General features: G+C 43.1%; 1 protein-coding gene across 1 annotated transcript in view; it reads right to left on the reverse strand.

Annotated features, from left to right (window-relative positions):
- The window catches only part of TRPC7 (transient receptor potential cation channel subfamily C member 7), a 135,100-nt gene that overhangs the window by 85,999 nt on the left and 28,635 nt on the right, over nt 1-20,466 (reverse strand). The window contains exon 3 of the mRNA XM_059698455.1: nt 5,543-5,725. Coding sequence (XP_059554438.1) covers nt 5,543-5,725 — 183 coding nt within the window. The remainder of the gene's footprint in view (nt 1-5,542; nt 5,726-20,466) is intronic.

Below are 20,466 nucleotides of genomic sequence, written 5' to 3' on the forward strand. Positions count from 1 at the left end.
TGGATTGGGAGGTTGCAATGCCACCCTCAGTCACACTCAGGGTAGGGCCGATTGGGGGGTTGGGGCACCACCCCGTCACACTCAAGGCAGGGTCGATGGGGAGGTTGTGGCCCCACCCCCTGTCACCAACAGAGCAGGGCCAATCAGGGGGTTGGGGCACTGCCCCCTGTCACGCACAGAGCAGGGCCCATCAGGGGGGTTGGGGCTCCGTACCCTGTCACGCACAGAGCAGGGCCGATCAGGGGGTTGGGGAGCTCCCACCTGTCACGCACAGAGCAGGGCGGATCAGGGGGTTGGGGTGCCGCCCTCTATCACCCACAGAGCAGGGCCGATCAGGGGGTTGGGGCGCCACCACTGTCACACTCAGGGCAGGGCCGATGGGAAGGTTATGGCTGTACCCCATCACACACAGAGCAGTGCCCGTGGCGGGGGCGGGTTGGGGCGCCGCCCTCCATCACCCACAGAGCAGGGCTGATCAGGGGGTTGGGGCGCCGCACCCTGTCACACACAGAGCCGCAGGGCTATCAGGGGGTTGGGGACCTCCCCATCAGGCACAGAGCAGGGCTGATCAGGGAGTTGGGGCGCCTTCCCCTGTCACGAACAGAGCAGGGCGGATAGGGAGGTTGTGGCCCCGCCCCTGTCACACACAGAGCCGCAGGGCAATCAGGGAGTTTGGACGCTGCCCCCTGTCACTCTGATCCCGGTGCTGGGAGGCATATTACCCTTTTACTATATAGGATAGAGGCCTGGTGCATGGGTGGGGGCCAGCTGGTTTGCCCTGAAGGGTGTCCTGGATCAGGGTGAGGGTCCCCACTGGGGTGCCTGGCCAGCCTGGATGAGGGGATGATGGCTGTTTGCAGGTGGTCACACACCCTTCAGGGTGGGGGTCCCCACTGGGATGCCTGGCCAGTCTGGGTGAGGGGCTGAGGGCTGTTTTCAGGCTGGCGGGTGACTGAAGCTCCCAACTGCTCCTTTTTTTCTTTTTATTCTGGGCCAGCTTTAGCTCTGGCTCCAGCTCTGAGGCCTCTGCTGCTGAAAGCAGGTATCTGGTTTGTTTGGGTTCTACAATCAAAACACTGTATCAACTCCAGCTCTGAGATCCCGGCTGGCTGAAAGCAGGTTTCTGGGGTTTTGTTTAGCTACTATATTTGTAACAATGTTTCAAACTGCAAGCTCAGAGGCCAGCAAGGCAGGCGGGGAACATTGGTTTCCTCCAGCACTGAAGCAAGCAAGCCTCATGTTAGCTTCAAGTTGCCTGGCTGCTGGCGCCATCTTGGCTGGCAGTTAATTTGCATATCGCCCTGATTAGCCAATGGGAAGTGTAGCAGATGTACGGCTAATTACCATGTTTCTCTTTTATTAGATAGGATATATGCTAGAGGCCCAGTGCACAAAATTCATGCACCCTCTTGTAGTCCGGGAGCCCTTGGGGGATGTCTGACTGCCGCAGAGGCGGGAGAGGCTCCCACCACTGCCGCTGTGCTTGCCAGCTGCAAGCCCAGCTCAGGGCTTCTGGTTGAGCAGTGCTCTCCCTGTGGAAGCACTCTGACCACAAAGGGGCAGCTCCTGAGGTGAGTTTCTGCTCCTTGGTGGTCAGTGCGCATCACAGCGACTGGTCGTTCCAGTGTTTGGTCGATTTGCATATTAGCCTTTTATTATATAGGACTAGAGGCCCGGTGCACGGATTCGTGCACTTGTGGGGATTGGGTTAAAACTAGCTCTCTGACATCCTCTGAAGGATCCCAGATTATGAGAGAGCGGTTCTCAGGTGATGCACCCTGGAATTGGGCTCCCTCCTCTCTGGTTCTGGGTGCATCATCCGAGAACCACAGTTGCCAAGTCACTGCAGCTCGGCAGATCTTGCGTTGAGCATCTGTCCCCTGGTGGTCAGTGTGCATCACAGCTACCGGTCTTTCCACTGAATGGTCGGCCAGTCACTTAGGCTTTTATTTATATAGATTTATTTATTGATTTCAGAGAGGAAGGGAGAGGGAGTGAGAGATAGAAACATCAATTATGAGAGAGAAGCACTGATTGGCTGCCTCCTGCACGCCCCACACTGGAGATCGAGTCTGTAACCCGGGCATGGGCCCTTGACTGGAATCGAACCTGGGATCATTTAGTCTGCAAGCTGACACTCTATCCACTGAGTGAAACCAGCTGGGGCCTGAGTGACCCTTTTAGAATAGAAGTTGTGAAGAACAACCACATCCTCTGAAGGCCTTTGGTCATTTCAGGAGGCACTTTAGGCTATAAGGATGATGTCCTTACACAGGGGGACATTTCTAGCATTCTCTGGGGAGATATCAAAGGACAAGCTAGGGAATGTATCTGGGGACAAAGGACCACTGTAGTCCCAAGGAAAGGGACATCACTGAATGTTAGCACTGATGCTTCCCTGTGGAATTGCACAGAACTTTTTAGTTTCTAGAACATTTCCTTTCATATCAATTCATTTCAAAGTTCACAGAAAACTCTATGAAGCAAAAACTTATATGCCCATTTTGCAGATGGAAATAAGGCACCGAGAGCTTCAAGGACTTAACCAAGACTACATGGCTAATAAGTGTAAGCATCATGCTAGAAATTTCCTGACACCCACTTCATGATTCCTTCCTCTGTACCAGGTGGTCCCTGTGCCATAGTGGGGTGATTATCTTTATCTAACAAGGGCTGACATTGTGTCTGAGCCAGTCTGGGGACTAGACATGAAGATGGTGCCTGAAAAGAGGCAAACATGCAAGTGAAGACAGGATTCAAGGCACAGTACCAGCCACAGGGCAGCACCCACTTCATTCAGATCCATGTACTTCATAGGTATTTAGGCTGATCCTATATTAGAATTTTCCAGACTGTTACATGGACAGCTAGTTTCATCAAATGCTCCATGAGAAATACAGTTCTCTGGGTAAGTAATACATATTGTTGCCTTCTTTTAGAGTAGCAGTGCATATTAAAGGCTCTCTAATGTCTTTAAGAAATCTATTTGACTTATTTGAACACAAAACCTTTTCTTAAAGTCATACCTATTAGCAGCCCATGAAACTGCCAAGAATAACTAGTTTACTTTAATCACTGAATTAATGGTTTGCTTTTTATATCACATGGGTCAAGCCTTAGGAATACTTGCAGTTTTATATTTTAGCCTCAAGACTCATACGTATATCAGGTGTGAAAGGCAGTGTATTTGTATAATAGGCCTTGGTGCTAGTCATTTCATAACTCAAAGACCCAGGAGTAGACTGTCTACGCAAGCATGCTAAAGCTCATAAATTAAAACTGAAATCTTATTATAATATTAATAAGTCTTTAATATTAGGTATTTTCACTGGTAAATCATAGTAGAATAAATGTCAAGGAAACCTATGAGCCTGTTTACTGTTGGCTGATGACATACATGGTTTGGGATGGTGGTGCTTTGATGGAGGGAGGTCTTTGAGTGAGCAAGGCTGACATTTTATGCAAGTCATTTATCATTGTCTTAATTGTGGATTGCAGCAGACACTTGACATTCATGATGGATATTTCCTGCCCTAATTGGCGAATACCACTAGAGTAAATGATTTTCCTCCTAAAACCTTTTTAATTCTGACTGGAACAGTCATGTTCATGGAGCAATTTACTTTCTCTTCTCACTCATCACTGTGCCCATTTTGTAGTTGACAATGAGTGGGAACATGTAGCTATGAGGTAGTGGCCAGACTTTGGGACTAGTTGACTGATCTACCTTCAGTGACAGTTTTGCTAAAATATGTGGATTTATGTTTCAGAAAAATGGTGACTGCTTGCATTTCATGGGCTGTTGGAATTGCTCTTGAATAGCCAAAACTGTGAAAGTAAATCTGCAAATGCTAAGCATCTCCAATACTTTGGGTTTTCTCTGTGCTGTGAGGCAGGGGTATGCTTGGCTTGGTGAAGGCAGGAAATGCTGGTGGTTCTGGAAACTCAAGCTCATCCTTACCATTGCCAGTCTCACAGCAGGGTGTGTTTGAACTTCCAGACTGAGAATGTGTCAGCAGCTTCAGGAAGGGATGCCGGTGCTTTGATGAAAAGCCTCAGTGAGCTCTTGGGATAGGCTAAAAAGTGGGTTTCCCTGAGTTCAGAAAATAGTATCATATTTCAAATTGTAGCCTGACTCCTCTCCTCCCATCACTCTATACTTCCTAATATTTATCTAAGGTCACCTTTTGCATGCTTTATCAACATATATTTGGGACTCAGACTCTTTTAAAAAACTGATTTTCTTCAAATTTTTTATTATTATTAAAAGTAAAAGGGCAAGAAGATTTTATCAAATTTAGAAGCTATCTCTAGATGAATTCCACAGATACATGTGTGGAATTTTCCTCATAAAATTCACCCCTCACAAATTAAGACAATCAGACAAAGGAGAAATGCCCAGAAGCTGTTTTGGGGAATTGAAAATATGCCCAGTTATTGATCCTGTGAAATAGCTGGGGTAAAACCCCTGAAAGACTGATCAGCCATCCTGCATATGTGGAAAGCACTTTGATATTTAAACACATTTTTGGATCTTTGATCTTTGGAGCTCTGCAGTTTTCATCAGGATGAATCATGTCATCTAACATAAGAGCAGATTCTGAAGAACTCAGAGTACATCTACATTGGAACCATAATTGAGTTTTGCTTCTTAGGACCTGATCTGACCAACCACTGTGGGTCTGAGTGCAGTGCAACTGGGTGCCAGTGGCCATTAAACAAGCTTGCTTTGTGAAAGTCAACTGGAGCTTCCTACTGTGGACTTTCATGAGCCTGGGGAGTGCAGTTCCTCTAAGCCTTCCAGAACCATGGATTCCACAAAGCTTCTAAGCCAGTGGTTCTCAACCTTCCTAATGCCGCGACCCTTTAATACAGTTCCTCATGTTGTAGTGACCCCCAACCATAAAACTATTTTCGTTGCTACTTCATAACTGTAATTTTGCTACTGTTATGAATCGTAATGTAAATATCTGATATGCAGGATGTATTTTCATTGTTACAAATTGAACATAATTAAAGCATAGTGATTAATCACAAAAACAATATGTAATTATATATGTGTTTTCCGATGGTCTTAGGCGACCCCTGTGAAAGGGTCGTTCGACCCCCAGGTTGAGAACCGCTGCTCTACACTAAAACATTTTCTACACAATGGGTCCCCAGGCACACGGAGAAAGCGCAGTACATGCTATTGTACAACCTGTAATTTGTTTCCCATGAAAACTCTCAAATTGGTCTGCTCGCTCATGGGAACACTAACTGTGACATTGTTCCTGTCAGTGGTTTGGAGGCTGAAAATCCCGTTTTATTCTCAAGGCTCAAAGCCTTTTTATGGAATGGCTATCATGAGCTCTCTCTCCTGGTAGCCTGGGGATGGGAAAGGGGGTTGCAGAGAGGGGCTCTGAGCAGTTCCCTGTCTAGAGAGAAGTTGGATAATTGGTGTTGTCACTGTCACCTTGCGTAAACATAAAATAAACATGAGCACAAAGCTAGGCCAGCAACCATGCCAGGTGGGAAGGCCAGGAGAGGTGGGGAAGCTTACCTTTTTGACTTCGTATTTAATGGCGAGTTTGATCCGGCTCAGACTTGGACGGTGGTGGTCGGACCAGACTTGGAAGTTCACATCACCATTTAAAATTGCTTCCACCTCTTCTGTGTCTCGGCATAGGTCCAGCACGCCCACCACAAAATCCTTGCATTGCATAGATAACTTCCTGTAATCGTTCTAACAGAATAAAGAGAAATCAAGGGTGTGTCATACTGAGCTCCACAGGTGGGCTTGCCCAGCACAGCAGGGTTGATCAGCAACTATCCACCAAGTGTGAGCTTATGGAGAGCATTAGAGCCAGGGGATGTGCTGGATCCAGAAGGCAGGGCAATTTGTCTTGACACAACAATCTAGAAGACATCTTCTCTAAGCTAGGATTTATCAAGATGTGCTCCATTGGGTCACCTGCATCAGAGTCAGCCTGGGTGCCTGCTAAAACTGCAGACACCAGGCCCTGTCGCAGACTTATCATATCAGAATTCATGGAGATGAGGCCCAGGAATCTTTTGTCCTGTAAGCGATTCTGATGCTTGCCAAAGCCCATCCTGGGCTCTTTCAAAGCAGCAGCTCTCCCTGCTCAGTTCTGAGGGAGTAACAAGGAATGAACTTCTAAGGCGAGTGAAACTAACACTTCACTCATTTACCACCAGTCTATAATGGAAGCTGCTCTTCACAGGAAGTTTACAGAAAAGATACGGCTGATATGCTAAATTGGAAAAAAATGTGCACAGGTGTGCTTTCTTTTTATATGCTGAAAAACCTGCTTTAAATGATCAATTTAAAAACCAAATGTAATTTAAATCTAACACAAAATCCTTTTGTGTGGCAAATCATGGCTCCTTAAATTGCTTGCCTGTTGAATAAGCAATTTTAGACTTGACTTTTTTGGTTTTGTTTTTTAATAAATTGCTGCTGGAGTTCTCTCTTCTCTTCCCTTGGAATACCTTTTGGAATTATTTCTGAGAGGCTGACTTCCTTTGCTAGTGATAGGCCAGCTTCTCTCTCCCCCAGACAGACTACTTCAGTTCCAGATAATTATCCAAAATATGTCGGACAAAAATATGTTACGTCACCCTCATACCAGTACTCCTCCGAAATGTTTTCCCCTGGAGGCTTCCTTGTTGATTTCTTAGTTGAAATGAACCTATTTGGAGTCTGTTCAGAAAGGACACAAGAGACAAACATCCTTTCAGTGCTAATCAATGTCAGCAGCCCTGACTGGTAAGTGATAGTTGATAAACAGGAGTGCAGTTTTGCTTTTCCAGAACTTGGTTTCCTCAGCAAGTAGATGTAAGCCGGGCAGACTGCAGAAGCTTAGCCATTTTTCTGAATTAATGATTCTTGTCTCCTTCCAGCACTGCTGTATCAAAATGTCCCCTTACATTAAAGAAGAGATAAGTAAATGTGTATTAGATAGGACAAAGAAAAAGGATCAGGAAAATGTTTTCAGAAAAGAGGGACCTCCCATTTATATAAATAATTTAGGGAGAAGGGACATGCTAGAAAAAAAATAATGACTGCTCAGCTCAGGCAGATTGCCATGGAAAAAAATTCAGGGAAGATATTTGGAGTGTTTAGGTTTTGGAAAAGAGCCCAGAGAATTTGTGGTGACATGAAGAGCTGTGTTCTGTGTTCCTTTATTTCTCCTTTCCTTTCCCTCCCTAACTTCCTCTGTTCCTTCCTTCCTTCCTTCCCTTCCTTTCTTCCTTCCTTATTGAGAGCCTACTATAACTAGGAATAAAAAATTGGCAGTGGCCGAAACCGGTTTGGCTCAGTGGATAGAGTGTCGGTCTGCGGACTGAAGGGTCCCAGGTTCGATTCCGGTCAAGGGCATATACCTGGGTTGCGGGCACATCCCCAGTGGGAGGTGTGCAGGAGGCAGCTGATCGATGTTTCTCTCTCATTGATGTTTCTAACTCTCTATCTCTCTCCCTTCCTCTCTGTAAAAAACCAATAAAATATATTTTAAAAAAAATTAAAAAAAAATTGGCAGTGAACAAAGCAAATGTGGTCACCGAGTAGTGTGGGGGTAGAGGAGGCTAGGGATCCACTCTCAGGATTGTGCAAGAGTCATGCTAAGTAAAACTTTCTCAGAACTTGTCCCAGCTAAGATAGTCTGAGAGCCTCAATGAGGTAGAGGTGGAAGTTCAGGGAAATGGACAAGAAGGGTCACTTCTTTACATGCACCTATTCAACTCTAGTAGTTCTGCTGCTACGACTCAGTTTCCCTGAATCCCTGCCCCCTACTTCATCAACTTTATTGGTGCTTTCTCAAGAACAAGGAGTCTCTGAATATTATTGCCTGTTGTTTTTTTTTTTTAATATATTTTATTGATTGTAAGGAAGGGAGAGAGATAGAGAGTTAGAAACATCGATGAGAGAGAAACATCGATCAGCTGCCTCCTGCACATCTCCCACTGGGGATATGCCTGCAACCCAGGTATATGCCCTTGACCGGAATCGAACCTGGGACCTTTCAGTCCGCAGGCCGACGCTCTATCCACTGAGCCAAACCGGTTTCGGCTATTGCCTGTTTTGATAAAATACAGACTTCCCTATTATCTAGTCAAGACCTTATCTCTTGGTGGAAACTCCTGCCTAGAGCTGAATGCATGGATGGATATAGAAAGGAAGTGGAAAGGGCTTGACCCAGGCCTTGGCCCAGGCTCCCTATGCTAGGAGCAAATCAGACTGTACTGCCTTAGAGCCTCTGCACGATTCTTGGTTCAGCACAGTTCAGAATACAAGGCACCATTTCATTAGAAACTTCCACTTTTCTGGGCCTTTTTTAGCTAACCTGGACATGGTATGGGGAGGCACACCAGAACAAGCAGCTAGGTTTTTGCTTTCTGCATTAGACACTTAGGCTGGAAGGCAACAAGCCTGGTGTCTGCAGATGGCTTGAAGAGACAGAAAGAACCTGTGTCACCTGGAGCCCAGAGATGACATGAAAATGGATAGTTGCTGATAGGAGGGTCATGGCCCAGGCTTATAAGAACATCCTGGGGGATTATGCTGATTATGATTTTCTGTGTTATTCCTGAGCTCAGTTGAGCCTTCCAAGCCACACTCTGCAACTTTAGTTGAGATACATACCCCAAACCTCACAGGTACCCCTTTTAAAAATAACATTTCTGCAATCTGAATTCTGCCAGGTCCAATGGGTGACAGATGTTCTACCTGCATCATCTCATTCAATCCTTGTAAAAACCTCATGATGAAAGCACTATCAGCATTTTCAATTCACAAATATGGAACCTAAGACTCAAAGAGATAAGAATTCACTTTTCCTTATGCAATTGTCCTCCATATTAATGGGGGATATATATATATACTATGTTCTAAGACACCGAGTGGATAGTACCAAATCCTATATATATATATATATATATATATATATATATATATATATATATATATAATGCTTTTTCCTATATATCCATACCTATGATAAAGTTTAATTTATAAATTAGGCACGGTGAGAGATTAACAATAACTAATAAAGTAGCACAATTATAATATACTATAGTAAATTATGTTAATGTGGCATTATTAAGTAAAGTAAGGGTTACTTGAACACAAGCACTGTGATACCATGGCAGTCAATCTGATAACTGAGACTACTAATGACTAATGGGGAGGATAGTGTACACAGTATGGATACACTGGGCAAAGGGATGGTTCACATCCCAGGCGGGACAGTGTGAGATACTGTGAGATTTCAACATGCTACTCAGAGCAGTGAGCAATTTAAAACTTAATTGTTTATTTCTGGAGTTTTATATTTAATACTAGAGGCCTGGTGCATGAAATTCATGCACGGGTAGGGTCCCTAGGCCTGGCCAGCAATCAGGGCCGATCAGGCTCCCTGACTCCCCACCTCCCCACCTCCTCTTTCCCTCCCTCTCCCCCTCAGTGCCCTGCTGCCGCCGCTGTTCACCCACCATGTTCCACGCCGCTCCCCTATTGGTCAGTGCACATCACAGCGATCAATCAAACTCCTAGTCTCCTGGTCGAACTTCCGAGGGGACACTTTGCATATTAGCCTTTTATATATATAGATTTTTGAACTGTGGTTGATCACCGGTAACTGAAACCATAGAAACTGAAGTCACAGATAAGAGGGCACTACTATATTAGTCACTTACTTATCTCTGGGTCACTCTCACCTTCCCTGAAGAGTTTAGATCCTGTCTCACTGTCACTCTCCCAAAATTACTACTGTTGTTTTTTTTGGTGGTTTCAGTATCTAGGAAGATAACCCTCCCACTACCCTACTTTCTCATTTACTTGATATCTTTCCTAATGACCTATTCTCAACAGTAACTCTACCATTTATTCTCTTAGTTATTTCTAGTACATCCATGATCCTAGCATCAGGTCTCTCTCTCTCTGATCACTGCCTCCTATATGTTCAGCTCACTCCCTCTGAGACCTGCACTCCAGCAGTCTTTTGATTCCACCAAACCTCCAAGCCATTGACCATATTACCTTTTCACTGGTTTTCATTTCTCTTAGATCCCTGTCTCCCTCCTTGCAGAGCTCATAGAGGCAGTCCTCTGGTTACATCGGACTCAAGGTATGTCGTTTTGTGGTTACCTCACCATCTCCCATTTACAGTATTTATAAAAAAAAGTTCTGTTATTTTGACATATGTACATATGTGCTTTATGTTTTTATTATTATTTATTTACCACGAGTAAAGGTCAGGAATTGTTATCTTTTTTTTAAGTTTTTTTTACTGTTTCACTTCATTACTGCTGTGTATGTGCTCCATGTGAGTGACATAGGTGCTTATATAGGTGGGTTCCAACTTATGGCGAAAATTGCGTTACGTCATGCCATAGGAACGGATCTCCGGCATAACCCGAGGACCTACTGTATTTTATGGGCAATTGTTATAATCGTCCCTGCATACATTATGAAATCTCTTGTCCTCCTCTTATTTCATACTCCTCCTTGGATAAAAGACTCTCTGGTTGAGTTTAACTGTTTCTGCCTTTGCACAGTAAATGGGGCAGAAGAACACACAACTGCACTGATAGGCATGCTGTAAACTCACTATCTACAATCTTAGGTAGGCTTGAATGTTCCTGGGCAATTTACTCTCCCTCTTTCCTAAATAAGCATTTCATACCTTCCCCTCTCCTCAGTCTTCTAGCACTTCCTCCCTCCCTTAACTTTCAGATAAGGACCTTTCCTTTTCTACTTGGAAAATAAAGTCACCAGAAGAGAATGACACATGCTTACACCATCACACATTCTACCGTCATGCATCTATATTCATGGACTCTGTTTTTCCTTTTCTTACTGTGGATGAACTGCGCCAACTCCTTTCTAGGGTCAGCTCCTCCACTTGTGTGCTGGATATCATCCCTATGCCTATTCCTGCAATGTGGCTCCTGCAATCTTCCTTTCTCTTTTCTACATTGTCAGTTTCTCCCTTTCTCTACTAGCTTAGTATACAAACATGCTGCTGTTCTCTTGTCTTAACACATTTCGTACCGCTCAGGAGTGTTTTCGTGTTTCGCATGCCATCTGTTAAGGACCGCTCACGAGTGTTCTTGTTTTTCACGCCCATGGAAAAAGGAGTGAATCTAGATACTTATGTAAATTTTGTTTGGTCCCTCTTCATAGAGGAAAATGTTTTACGCAGTACCATACGTTAAAAAAGTACTAGGAACTTTAATTGTTTGTTTTGTAAATAAAAATGTTATAATTATTGAAAAACAACACCTAAAGTGCATTATGATGATTTAAATAACGTGCAGTTTGCCCCAAAACGTGCGGGCCCTGGCGTATGTCTTAGAGATTTCTATGCGGTACGCAATGTGTTAAAATGGAATTTCTCTTTATCCCAATTCCCTTTCCAACCACTGCTCTACTTTTCTGTTCCATTTTATAGAAAATTCCTTGAGTTGTCTACACTGAGTATTTCCAATTGCCCTCCTTGTAATGTTTCTTATGCCATTTAATAAGACTTTCTCATCTATACCCACTGCCTCCACTGAGACTGGGCTTATCAGTCACAAGTGACTTTCATGTTGCTAAATCTAGTGGTTGGTTCTCTCTCAGTGCTCATCTTACATGACTTACCAAGTTCTTGGACATAGCTGATCACTTCTATCTCCTTGATACAAGTTCTTTACCTGGCTTTCAGCACACCATACTCTTCTGTGTTTTTCTTCCTGAATGATTACTTTTTGCATTTGTTTTTGATTCATTCTCATATCCCTGATGTATTCATTATGGCATGCCCAAATATGTGCCCAGTCCTTTGAATTCTATTTTTTTAAAAATATATTTTATTGATTTTTTACAGAGAGGAAGGGAGAGAGATAGAGAGTTAGAAACATCGATGAGAGAGGAACATCGATCAGCTGCCTCCTGCACATCTCCTACTGGGGATGTGCCCGCAACCCAGGTACATGCCATTGACCGGAATCGAACCTGGGACCTTTCAGTCCGCAAGCCAATGCTCTATCCACTGAGCCAAACCGGTTTTGGCTTGAATTCTATTTTTATCTGTTTATACTAATTGCCTTAGTAGTCTTATCTAAGATCATAAGATACCATCAATATGCTGATGACTCCAAGATTTATATCTTTAGCCCAGCATTTTTTTCCTGAACTCAGCTCATATATCTAATTGCCAACTTGATATTTCCAGTTGGATTCTAAATAAGCTTTTCAGACTTAATCAAACTAACTCTGGATCTAGTATGTTCCACCTCATTTAGTTTTCCCCACTGGTCAAAACAATCTTGGATTTATCCTCGATGCTTCTATTACTCTCATATCCAACATATAATTCAGTAGCAAGTCCTGCTAGCTCTAATATATATTTACTAGAGGCCTGGTGCAAGGATTCATGCACCAGTGAGGCCCCTTGGCCTGGCCTGTGGGGATCAGGAGAAGCCGGCAGTCCAACATCCCCTGAGGGGTCCTAGGGTGTGTGAGAGGGCACTCTGCAAAGTTGCTGCTGCTTAGTAGCTCCTGCGTTGAGCATCTGCCCCCTGGTGGTCAGTGCATATCATAGCTACCAGCTGAACAATGGAATATTGCTCAGTTGGCCGGTCGCTTACCCTTTTATATATATACATGAATCTCTAGCTCCAAATGATATGTTGATATTTTTGAATCTGTGGTGCTGAAGCTATTGTTTTGACAACACAAATTTTAAGAAATTGTTAGTTTGCTTGACTTTAGTTAAGACCCCCCCAACTCTCAAACATTTTCAAAGCTACTGTCAAACTTAGAAAAGAGGGAGAAGCTTATTACTCTCATTGGTCAAAAGTTAAAATTAATTTTTCAGATGGATGCTGTGGAGACACCCACACAATACAGGATAATTAACACTCAATCCTCAAGGGAGACCTTAGAAATTAGATTTAAAAGGAGTGTGGGCCTCCAATCCATTCCCCTTTTTCTCCCTTCAGAGACCCAGTTATGGAGAAGGAATGTTCATTGAAAGCACCCGTTGAAGTACAAAGGGAGATAAATTACCATAAGTTTGCATGCTGTCAGGCTGGGAGGTTTTGACATTCAGGTTGAGTTTACGAAATAATTACAATAACAGTTTACAATAAAAGTGTTCTGAGTACTCCAATATTTCTTTAAGTGGTCACAATTACCCTTTAAAGCTGGTAGTATTATTATTCCTAAATAATATGAGGACTGAGAATTGACTATTAGATTTAGCAATTTGGAGGTCATTGGTCACCTTGATGGGAGCACAAGGTGACCAATTTGGGAGAGTGGAAGCATGACTGGTGAGGATTAGAGAACTGGAAGAGAGAATTGGAGCCAGTTACATAGACAGCTCTTTTGAGGAGCTTTATTGCAAAAGAGGCAGAGAAATGGTAAGTAACAGATTAGAGAAGTGTTTGGTTTTATTCCCCTCTTACCACCGCCTTCCTTCCCTCCCTCCCCGCCTTCTTTCTTCTGATGGGGTAGAAACCACATATTTTATGTTGATGGGAATTTTTCAGTGGATAGTTTTGCTGATCCTTGTGTATGATATCAGCAGATCATTATATTAATCCAGCAAGTAGTTCAATAGCATATGACAGACGATTTGAATAGTCTATATCAGGGGTCCTCAAACTTTTTAAACAGGGGGCCAGTTCACTGTCCCTCAGACCGTTGGAGGGCCGGACTATAGTTTAAAAAAAAACTATGAACAAATTCCTATGCACACTGCACATATCTTATTTTGAAGTAAAAAAAACAAAATGGGAACAAATACAATATTTGTATTTGCATGTGGCCCGCTGGCTGTAGTTTGAGGACCCCTGGTCTATATACATAGGAATGAATTTAGATAGAACCATATGTGGTTTATCTATAGTAGGAGGAAGTTCAAATATGTGGTGAAGATGCTAGCATTGGTGGTGGGGTTTTAGACATTTTTTTCCTATTGCTCAGTGGTTTTTTTTTTTTCAGTGAAATAGGAAGAGAAGTTATCAGTTGAGAGTAAAAATTGGAGAGGAGGTGATAGAAATTTGAGGAGAGGAGGTCTGAAATAATTTTAGGAGAATTTTAAGAGTGAGTGGATTAGGAAGACGGTATGCTTGCTGGAGAACAATAACAACCCATTTGAGGTTCATGGTCAGAAATTTAAAATGAGACTAGCTGCTCTGGCAGGTGTGAGTCAGTTGGTGGGAACATCATCCTGTATACCTAAAGGTTGCCTATTTGATCCCCAGTTGGGACACGTGCAGGAGCCAACTGATAGATTTTTCTCTCACATTGATGTTTTTCTCTGTTTCCCTCAAATAAATGAATGAATGAATGAATGAATGAAAGAAAGAAAGAAAGAAAGAAAGAAAGAGAGAAAGAAAGAAAGTTAAACAAATAAGACTGTTCCAGATGGTTGATGTTTTCTAACACGTTCATGGTGCTGGCATGGAAGAGGTAGAGAATTAGATTTTACCAGGATTGTATTTTTGCTAAAGAATACACCATATCAAGAGAGGGGCAGAGGAATTGAGCTGCATGTGATGAAGATTATAATGATAGTTCATGGAATTGAGGCTTGTATGGAGAGAGTCAGGACTTCTAAGGGAGAAGGAAAGTGGAAAGATGGTTAGAAAAACAAGATCCAATCATATATTGTCCACAAGAAACCCACTTTAAACATAAGGTTGGCAATTTCTTACAAAACTAAACATACTGTTACAACACGATCCAGCAAATCATGATCCTTGGTATTTACCCAAAGGAGTAAAAAACTATGTCCTTGGTATTTGTCCAATGAAGTAAGAAAACTATGTCCACACAAAAACCTGCACATAGATGTTTATATAAGCTTTATTCATAATTAGAAGCAACCAAGATGTCCTTTAGTAGGATAAATAAACTGTGGAAAAATAAACTGGCACATCCTGACAGTGGAATATTGTTCAGTGATAAAAAGTAATGGGCTATCAAGCCAAGGAAAAAGATGGAGGAAACTTAATATATATTACTAAGTGAAAGAAGCCAATCTGAAAAGGCTACATAGAATATGGTTTCAATGACATGATATTCTGGAAAGGGCAAAGCTATTGAAGGCAGTAAAAAGATCAGAGGTTGCCAGGGGTTAGTGGGGGAGGGAGTAATGAATAGGTGGACACAGAGGATTTTTTAGGGCAGCAAAACTATTCTGTATGATACTATAATGGTAGATAATGTCATTACATGTTTGTCCAAACCCATGCACAACACCATAGTGAACCGCAATATAAATACAGATTTTGGGTGATAATGATGTGTCAGTGTAGATTCATCAGCTACTCTCTGGGGGGATGTTGATTATGGGGTGGCTGTGCACGTGTTGCGGTATATGGTAACTCTATACCTTCTGCTGAATGCTGGTGTGAACTGAAAACTTCTCTGAAAAGTCTATTTAAAAAAGAGGTCAGGTTAGTGATTTGGAAGGTAGATCCTGGGGGGAAGCAAAAGATTGACAGAGTTAGAGTATGAGAGGGAGATGGAAAGTTTGAGCAAGAAGTCAGGGAGTAGCCCTAACTGGTTTGGCTCAGTGGATAGAATGTTGGCCTGCGAACTGAAAGGTCCCAGGTTCGATTCCGGTCAAGGGCATATACCTTGGTTGCGGGCACATCCCCAGTAGGGGGTGTGTAGGAGGCAGCTGATCAATGTTTCTCTCTCATCGATGTTTCTAACTCTCTATCCCTCTCCCTTTCTCTCTGTAAAAAAATCAATAAAATTTATTTAAAAAATTAAAAAATAAACTTATACTTAAAAAAAATAAGTCAAGGAGTAGTATGAGGTGTGATGCCTAGATTATGGAGAGTTTACATTTATTGATCATGACTGTTGTAGGATCATATAGACTTGTGGTGACTAAAGTAGACCACTGAAGGACATGAGTTGATTAAGTTGAGCCAGAGTGTTAAAAGGATGATCTCTGTATATATTAGAGTGCCAAGAATTTAAATAGCAGGGACCAAAACCATGGAGAAATGACAGAGTGCCCCATTGTTGCAGACTGCAATGATGAGGGTTAATGGGTAATATAATCTGATGAAATAAGATTTAAAGCTGAGTGCTTTTAGGGAGGTGAGAAAGAGAAAGATTTGGAAGTATTTAGGAACAGCAAGAGAGATACACTGCTCATTCCCATCTGAGTGGTAAGAGGACTGTGGGAGCAAAACCAGCTTCTCTTGAAAGGGCTGTTGGGGAAGTTTGTCCTTCAGGGAACTAGTCTTTAGGAAGAACAAGAAGGTGATGCATTTTCAAGAGGAGAGGCAATGATGGAGATTTTACTGAGGAGGAACTATGATTTCCAGATGGTGAAGTGGGAGGGCATCTGGAGATGAAGAAAGGAGGTATGAGGTTGGAGCGGGATTGGAGGAGTCTTATAGAGAATTGATTTTAGGTTCTGAAGAGTGACTTGGGAGACAGATGGTGATAACATAAAAAGGGATTAGGGCACTTAAATTGTATCTAAGGAGTCAGTGAGGCAAAGCAGGTAAAGTGAAGTGCATAGCACGGTGCTAGGCATGTAGATCATGCTCAATACCTTTTGGTTAAGAAAGGAATTTAGAGCCACATCCTGCCCTCCAGTACTCCCTTCTGCATGTCCCACTACTCAGTTGATGGATGACAAAAGGGAATATTAAGATTTTACACACATGGCTGAGTTTTTATTAATTGTAACTGGAATCACTGAAATAATTAGTGGGTGTCAAATGCTGGGTAAAAACCTGAGCCTAGTGCTCATTATGGCAGATATAAATTGAAAAGCTTCAATCCATGTTTTGTCTTTAATGCATAAACTTGTTTCATTAACCTTTAATAAGCCCATATCAATAAGCCCATATCCTGAATTATCATAAAAGGCTAATATCCCTCAGCATTTTTTAGTTTAGTGCATGAGTCAGATAGCCAGCATTTCTCACCTTGCCTTTCCCAGGGGGATTTAGACAAGCCCCTCTGTCTTCAGAATCCAGGGTTCTGCCCCAAAGGTGGGGTGGGATAGGGCTGGCTCTCTGCTCCATGACATCCCAAAGGCCCAATTCTTTAACGCTGCCACAGGCTGCCCACTGCCACATTGAGTTTATTATTTGCTCTCTGCAGGAGGCCTTTCTTTTTTCATCCCACACTTCCTGCACCTCTCTATGGGGGTCTCTGTCCTAAGTGTTTCAGGATTTGGGAAAGTTGATTGTATGTGAGCCAGTGGTGATCTTACAAGTTTTCAGCACAGGCCTGATCAGTCTTTACATGAGAAGGATAACTGGATGGTTAGTGCTTGGGCTTTAGAATCAGAGTATCTGAGTTCAAATCACAGCTCTGCTTCATACTGGCTGTGTGATTTTGAGTGTATAATTTAATCTCTCCGTGTGTTCTAATCTGTATAATGGGGATGATGATGTTACTTAATAGGGCTGTTTCAAGGAGTAACTAAATGAGATAACCCATTTCACTCACTTAACACAATATATAACAAGTATTAGCGAATGTTATACCTGTTGCTTATATGTTAGTAGAGGGTATAAACATGGAAAATTTCTCTCTTTTGGGGTGTGGGTCTTCAAGTGCCTTTCTAACAAAGCTAATTCAGTGCTCATTGGGTTGAGCTCTACAGCTTCACTTTGCATCATCTCTCAGGTGGAAGGTGCAGGCAGCACAGCAGGGCAGAAACTTGGAGCTTGGGCTGGGAGCAGAGTCCTTGATAATTCACAGTGCAGGTGCAGGCCCCTGGGTACAGAGCCTGAATCTGCAGGTGGCTGCACCGCTTTTCTTAGCCAGGGAGTGCTGACAGTACTGTCTTGATACTTTGATTTCCACTGTGCTTTTTGGTTTACTTTATTGGCAGTTACTGACATTATAATGGGCTCCTTAATCCATCACCATGACATTGTGAAATCCCAGAAGTAGTGGATTGTTCTGCTTGTTGATTTTATAACAAGTCCTCTCTGATGGACTCAGAGGCTTGTCTAAGGAGGAGAGAGACTGTCTTTCAAGGAAACAGAAGAGCAACTCAAGTATTTTATTCCCTAGCTCAGCAAGTATATTTGAGCACCCACTGTGTGCCAGGCACTGGGGATACAGACTTAAATAAAGCATAGTCTTTATCCTTGAGGAACTCAGGGTCTTTCTAGAGAGAATAAGAAGTAACCAGGTAAGGCCCATAAGTGACGTAAGTGCCTTGGGACATGCCAGGCCACCCAGATACAGATATGGGGGGCTTTCAAGAGGCGGTGGAGTATAAATTGAGACCTGAGGATGAGTAAAGCTAGCAGGGGCGAGGCACGTGCGGGAGGAGAGGTAACAGGGAATGAGCATTCTAAAAAGAAGTATTGGTAAGTGCAAAGGCCCAGAAAGGAGAGATTATTCACCATGTGGACCCATATAGTTACTAACTACTTCAACCATAGCGTAGTTATGTGCGTAGGTCATGAGCGTTATCCAATGTTTTACATAAATTCTCACTATTACGTGAATGTCGTTATTCATCCAGAGAGAAATTAATGTATATTCTCTCTGTACATCCTTATTCAGATGAAAGATGCTGCTTGGTTCTCTCTTGCTGAGCTCCCAGGAGAGCCTCTCCTTAGCTTTTTGCTTTTTCTGCTGGAACCACAGGAACCAAGATTGGAAGGCAGGTCTGCCTATGTGAGCCTTGCCTCATCCCCACAGCTCTCTGGAAGGCTTCAGGGCTTTCTCCCCTCTCTCTGATTGTTCTCCCCCTCTGTTTATCTATCTCTGTCTCTTCCTCTGTCTCTTCTTCTCCCTCTCTCTCATATACGACACTCTGTCATCATAGGTCAGTGTGAGTCAATGAAAAATGAATCAGGAATGGTTGCTGCCCTCATGGGACCGATAGACCAGAGGAAAAGAAGAAGGTCCTACAGCTCCATGATAGGGTGATTGCTTCAAGCGTCAACTCAGAAAATCAGCCAGGCTGTATGAATTGAAAGAGAAAGAAGGACCCTCAGGAAGTCCCATGGTTCACTTACATAGAAGCAGGCCCACCCTTGCCCTGCCTTCCTGCCCTGCCCCCACGTGGAGTTAGCCTAAGCATGTTTGATTGGTTTCTATACCCATTAGAGTGGTAGAGAATATTAAAACATAGACTGTCATAGTTACTACTACTTTTGGTTATCATTTATTAAATGCTTATTATGTGCCAGGCCCAGAGCTAAATGCTTTATATATTTAGCTCATTGAGTTCTCATGACAAAACTAGGAAGTAGATACTATCATCATTTCTCTTGTATAAACAGGGGACTGAGGCCCAGAGACTTCAGTGGCAGCTGGTATTTGAACTTGGGTATGGCTAACTCTAAATTAAGTTAAATGAATTTATTTATTTATTTATTTATTTATTTATTTGTAATCCTCACCCAAGGATATTTTCCCATTGATTTTTAGAGAGAATGGAAAAGAAAGGGAAAGACAGAGAGAAAAACCAATGTGAGAGAAACACATCGATTGGTTGCTTCCTGTACAAGCTCTGACCAGGGCCTGGGCTGGGGAGGAGCCTGCAACTGAGGTACATGACCTTGACTGGAATTGAACCCCAGACCCTTTGGTCCACAGGCCGATGCTCTATTCACTGAGCTAAACTGGATAGGGCTCCAAATTTTATAATCCTAACACTGGGAAGTACTCCTCTGATAAAAATATCAATTTCCCTGGTAAGTGCTCAAAAACCCCAAGCACCACGCGAAGGGGCAGCTTCAGAGTCCTTCTTGGTGAAGAGGAACAGAGAGATGATGCCTGTTGTTAAGAGGCAGAAGTGCTGAAACTGTGAAAGGCAAAACCCCACATCTACTACACTCAGGAGAAAGCCAGGGAGCTGAGCCTGGCTGAACTCAGACCCGCACTGAGTTTGACCCGCACTCAACAAGTTACCAGCAGGTGTGCTGGCAATCAAAGTGTCAGAGTGGAAGTCATTCTATTTCTCCCAAGGCTCTAAGCCTCTTATCAAAGGGTCGGTCTGTCTTCCCCCACTCCCTTTTTGTTCTTATGACTCCCATCAGGGGGTCATCCTTCTCTATTCTATAACAGATTCCCCTGCCTCATCCAGGATCACTGTCCTCATGTAAGAAGTCAGGGGAAAGGGAGGGAAGCAAAGGGTTTGCAGTTTCTTCCCTGAAGTGGCTGGGGGACCTTGCAGCTTATTCTGCAGATAGAGAAATTAAGCGTGGCGGGATGAGGTGGCATTTTGTGTACCAGCTGAATTCCTAAGGGGACTGTATGGTGACTGCTGTTCACGGTACACTGCTTTTAGCAAGCATTTTGGGGTCTGTTTGTTCTGGTGGAGCTGAAGCATACAATATAGCTGCAGAGGAGCTCTGAATTAACAACACCCTATTCTTGGATCCTTCCAAAACTTTGACCCACAAGCACACCTAACCCACTTTGGTGCATGGATTGGCTCGTGGAAGAACTCATGTGTTCATTGA

Source organism: Myotis daubentonii, chromosome 5, assembly GCF_963259705.1.
Source record: "Myotis daubentonii chromosome 5, mMyoDau2.1, whole genome shotgun sequence".
NCBI lineage: Eukaryota > Metazoa > Chordata > Mammalia > Chiroptera > Vespertilionidae > Myotis > Myotis daubentonii.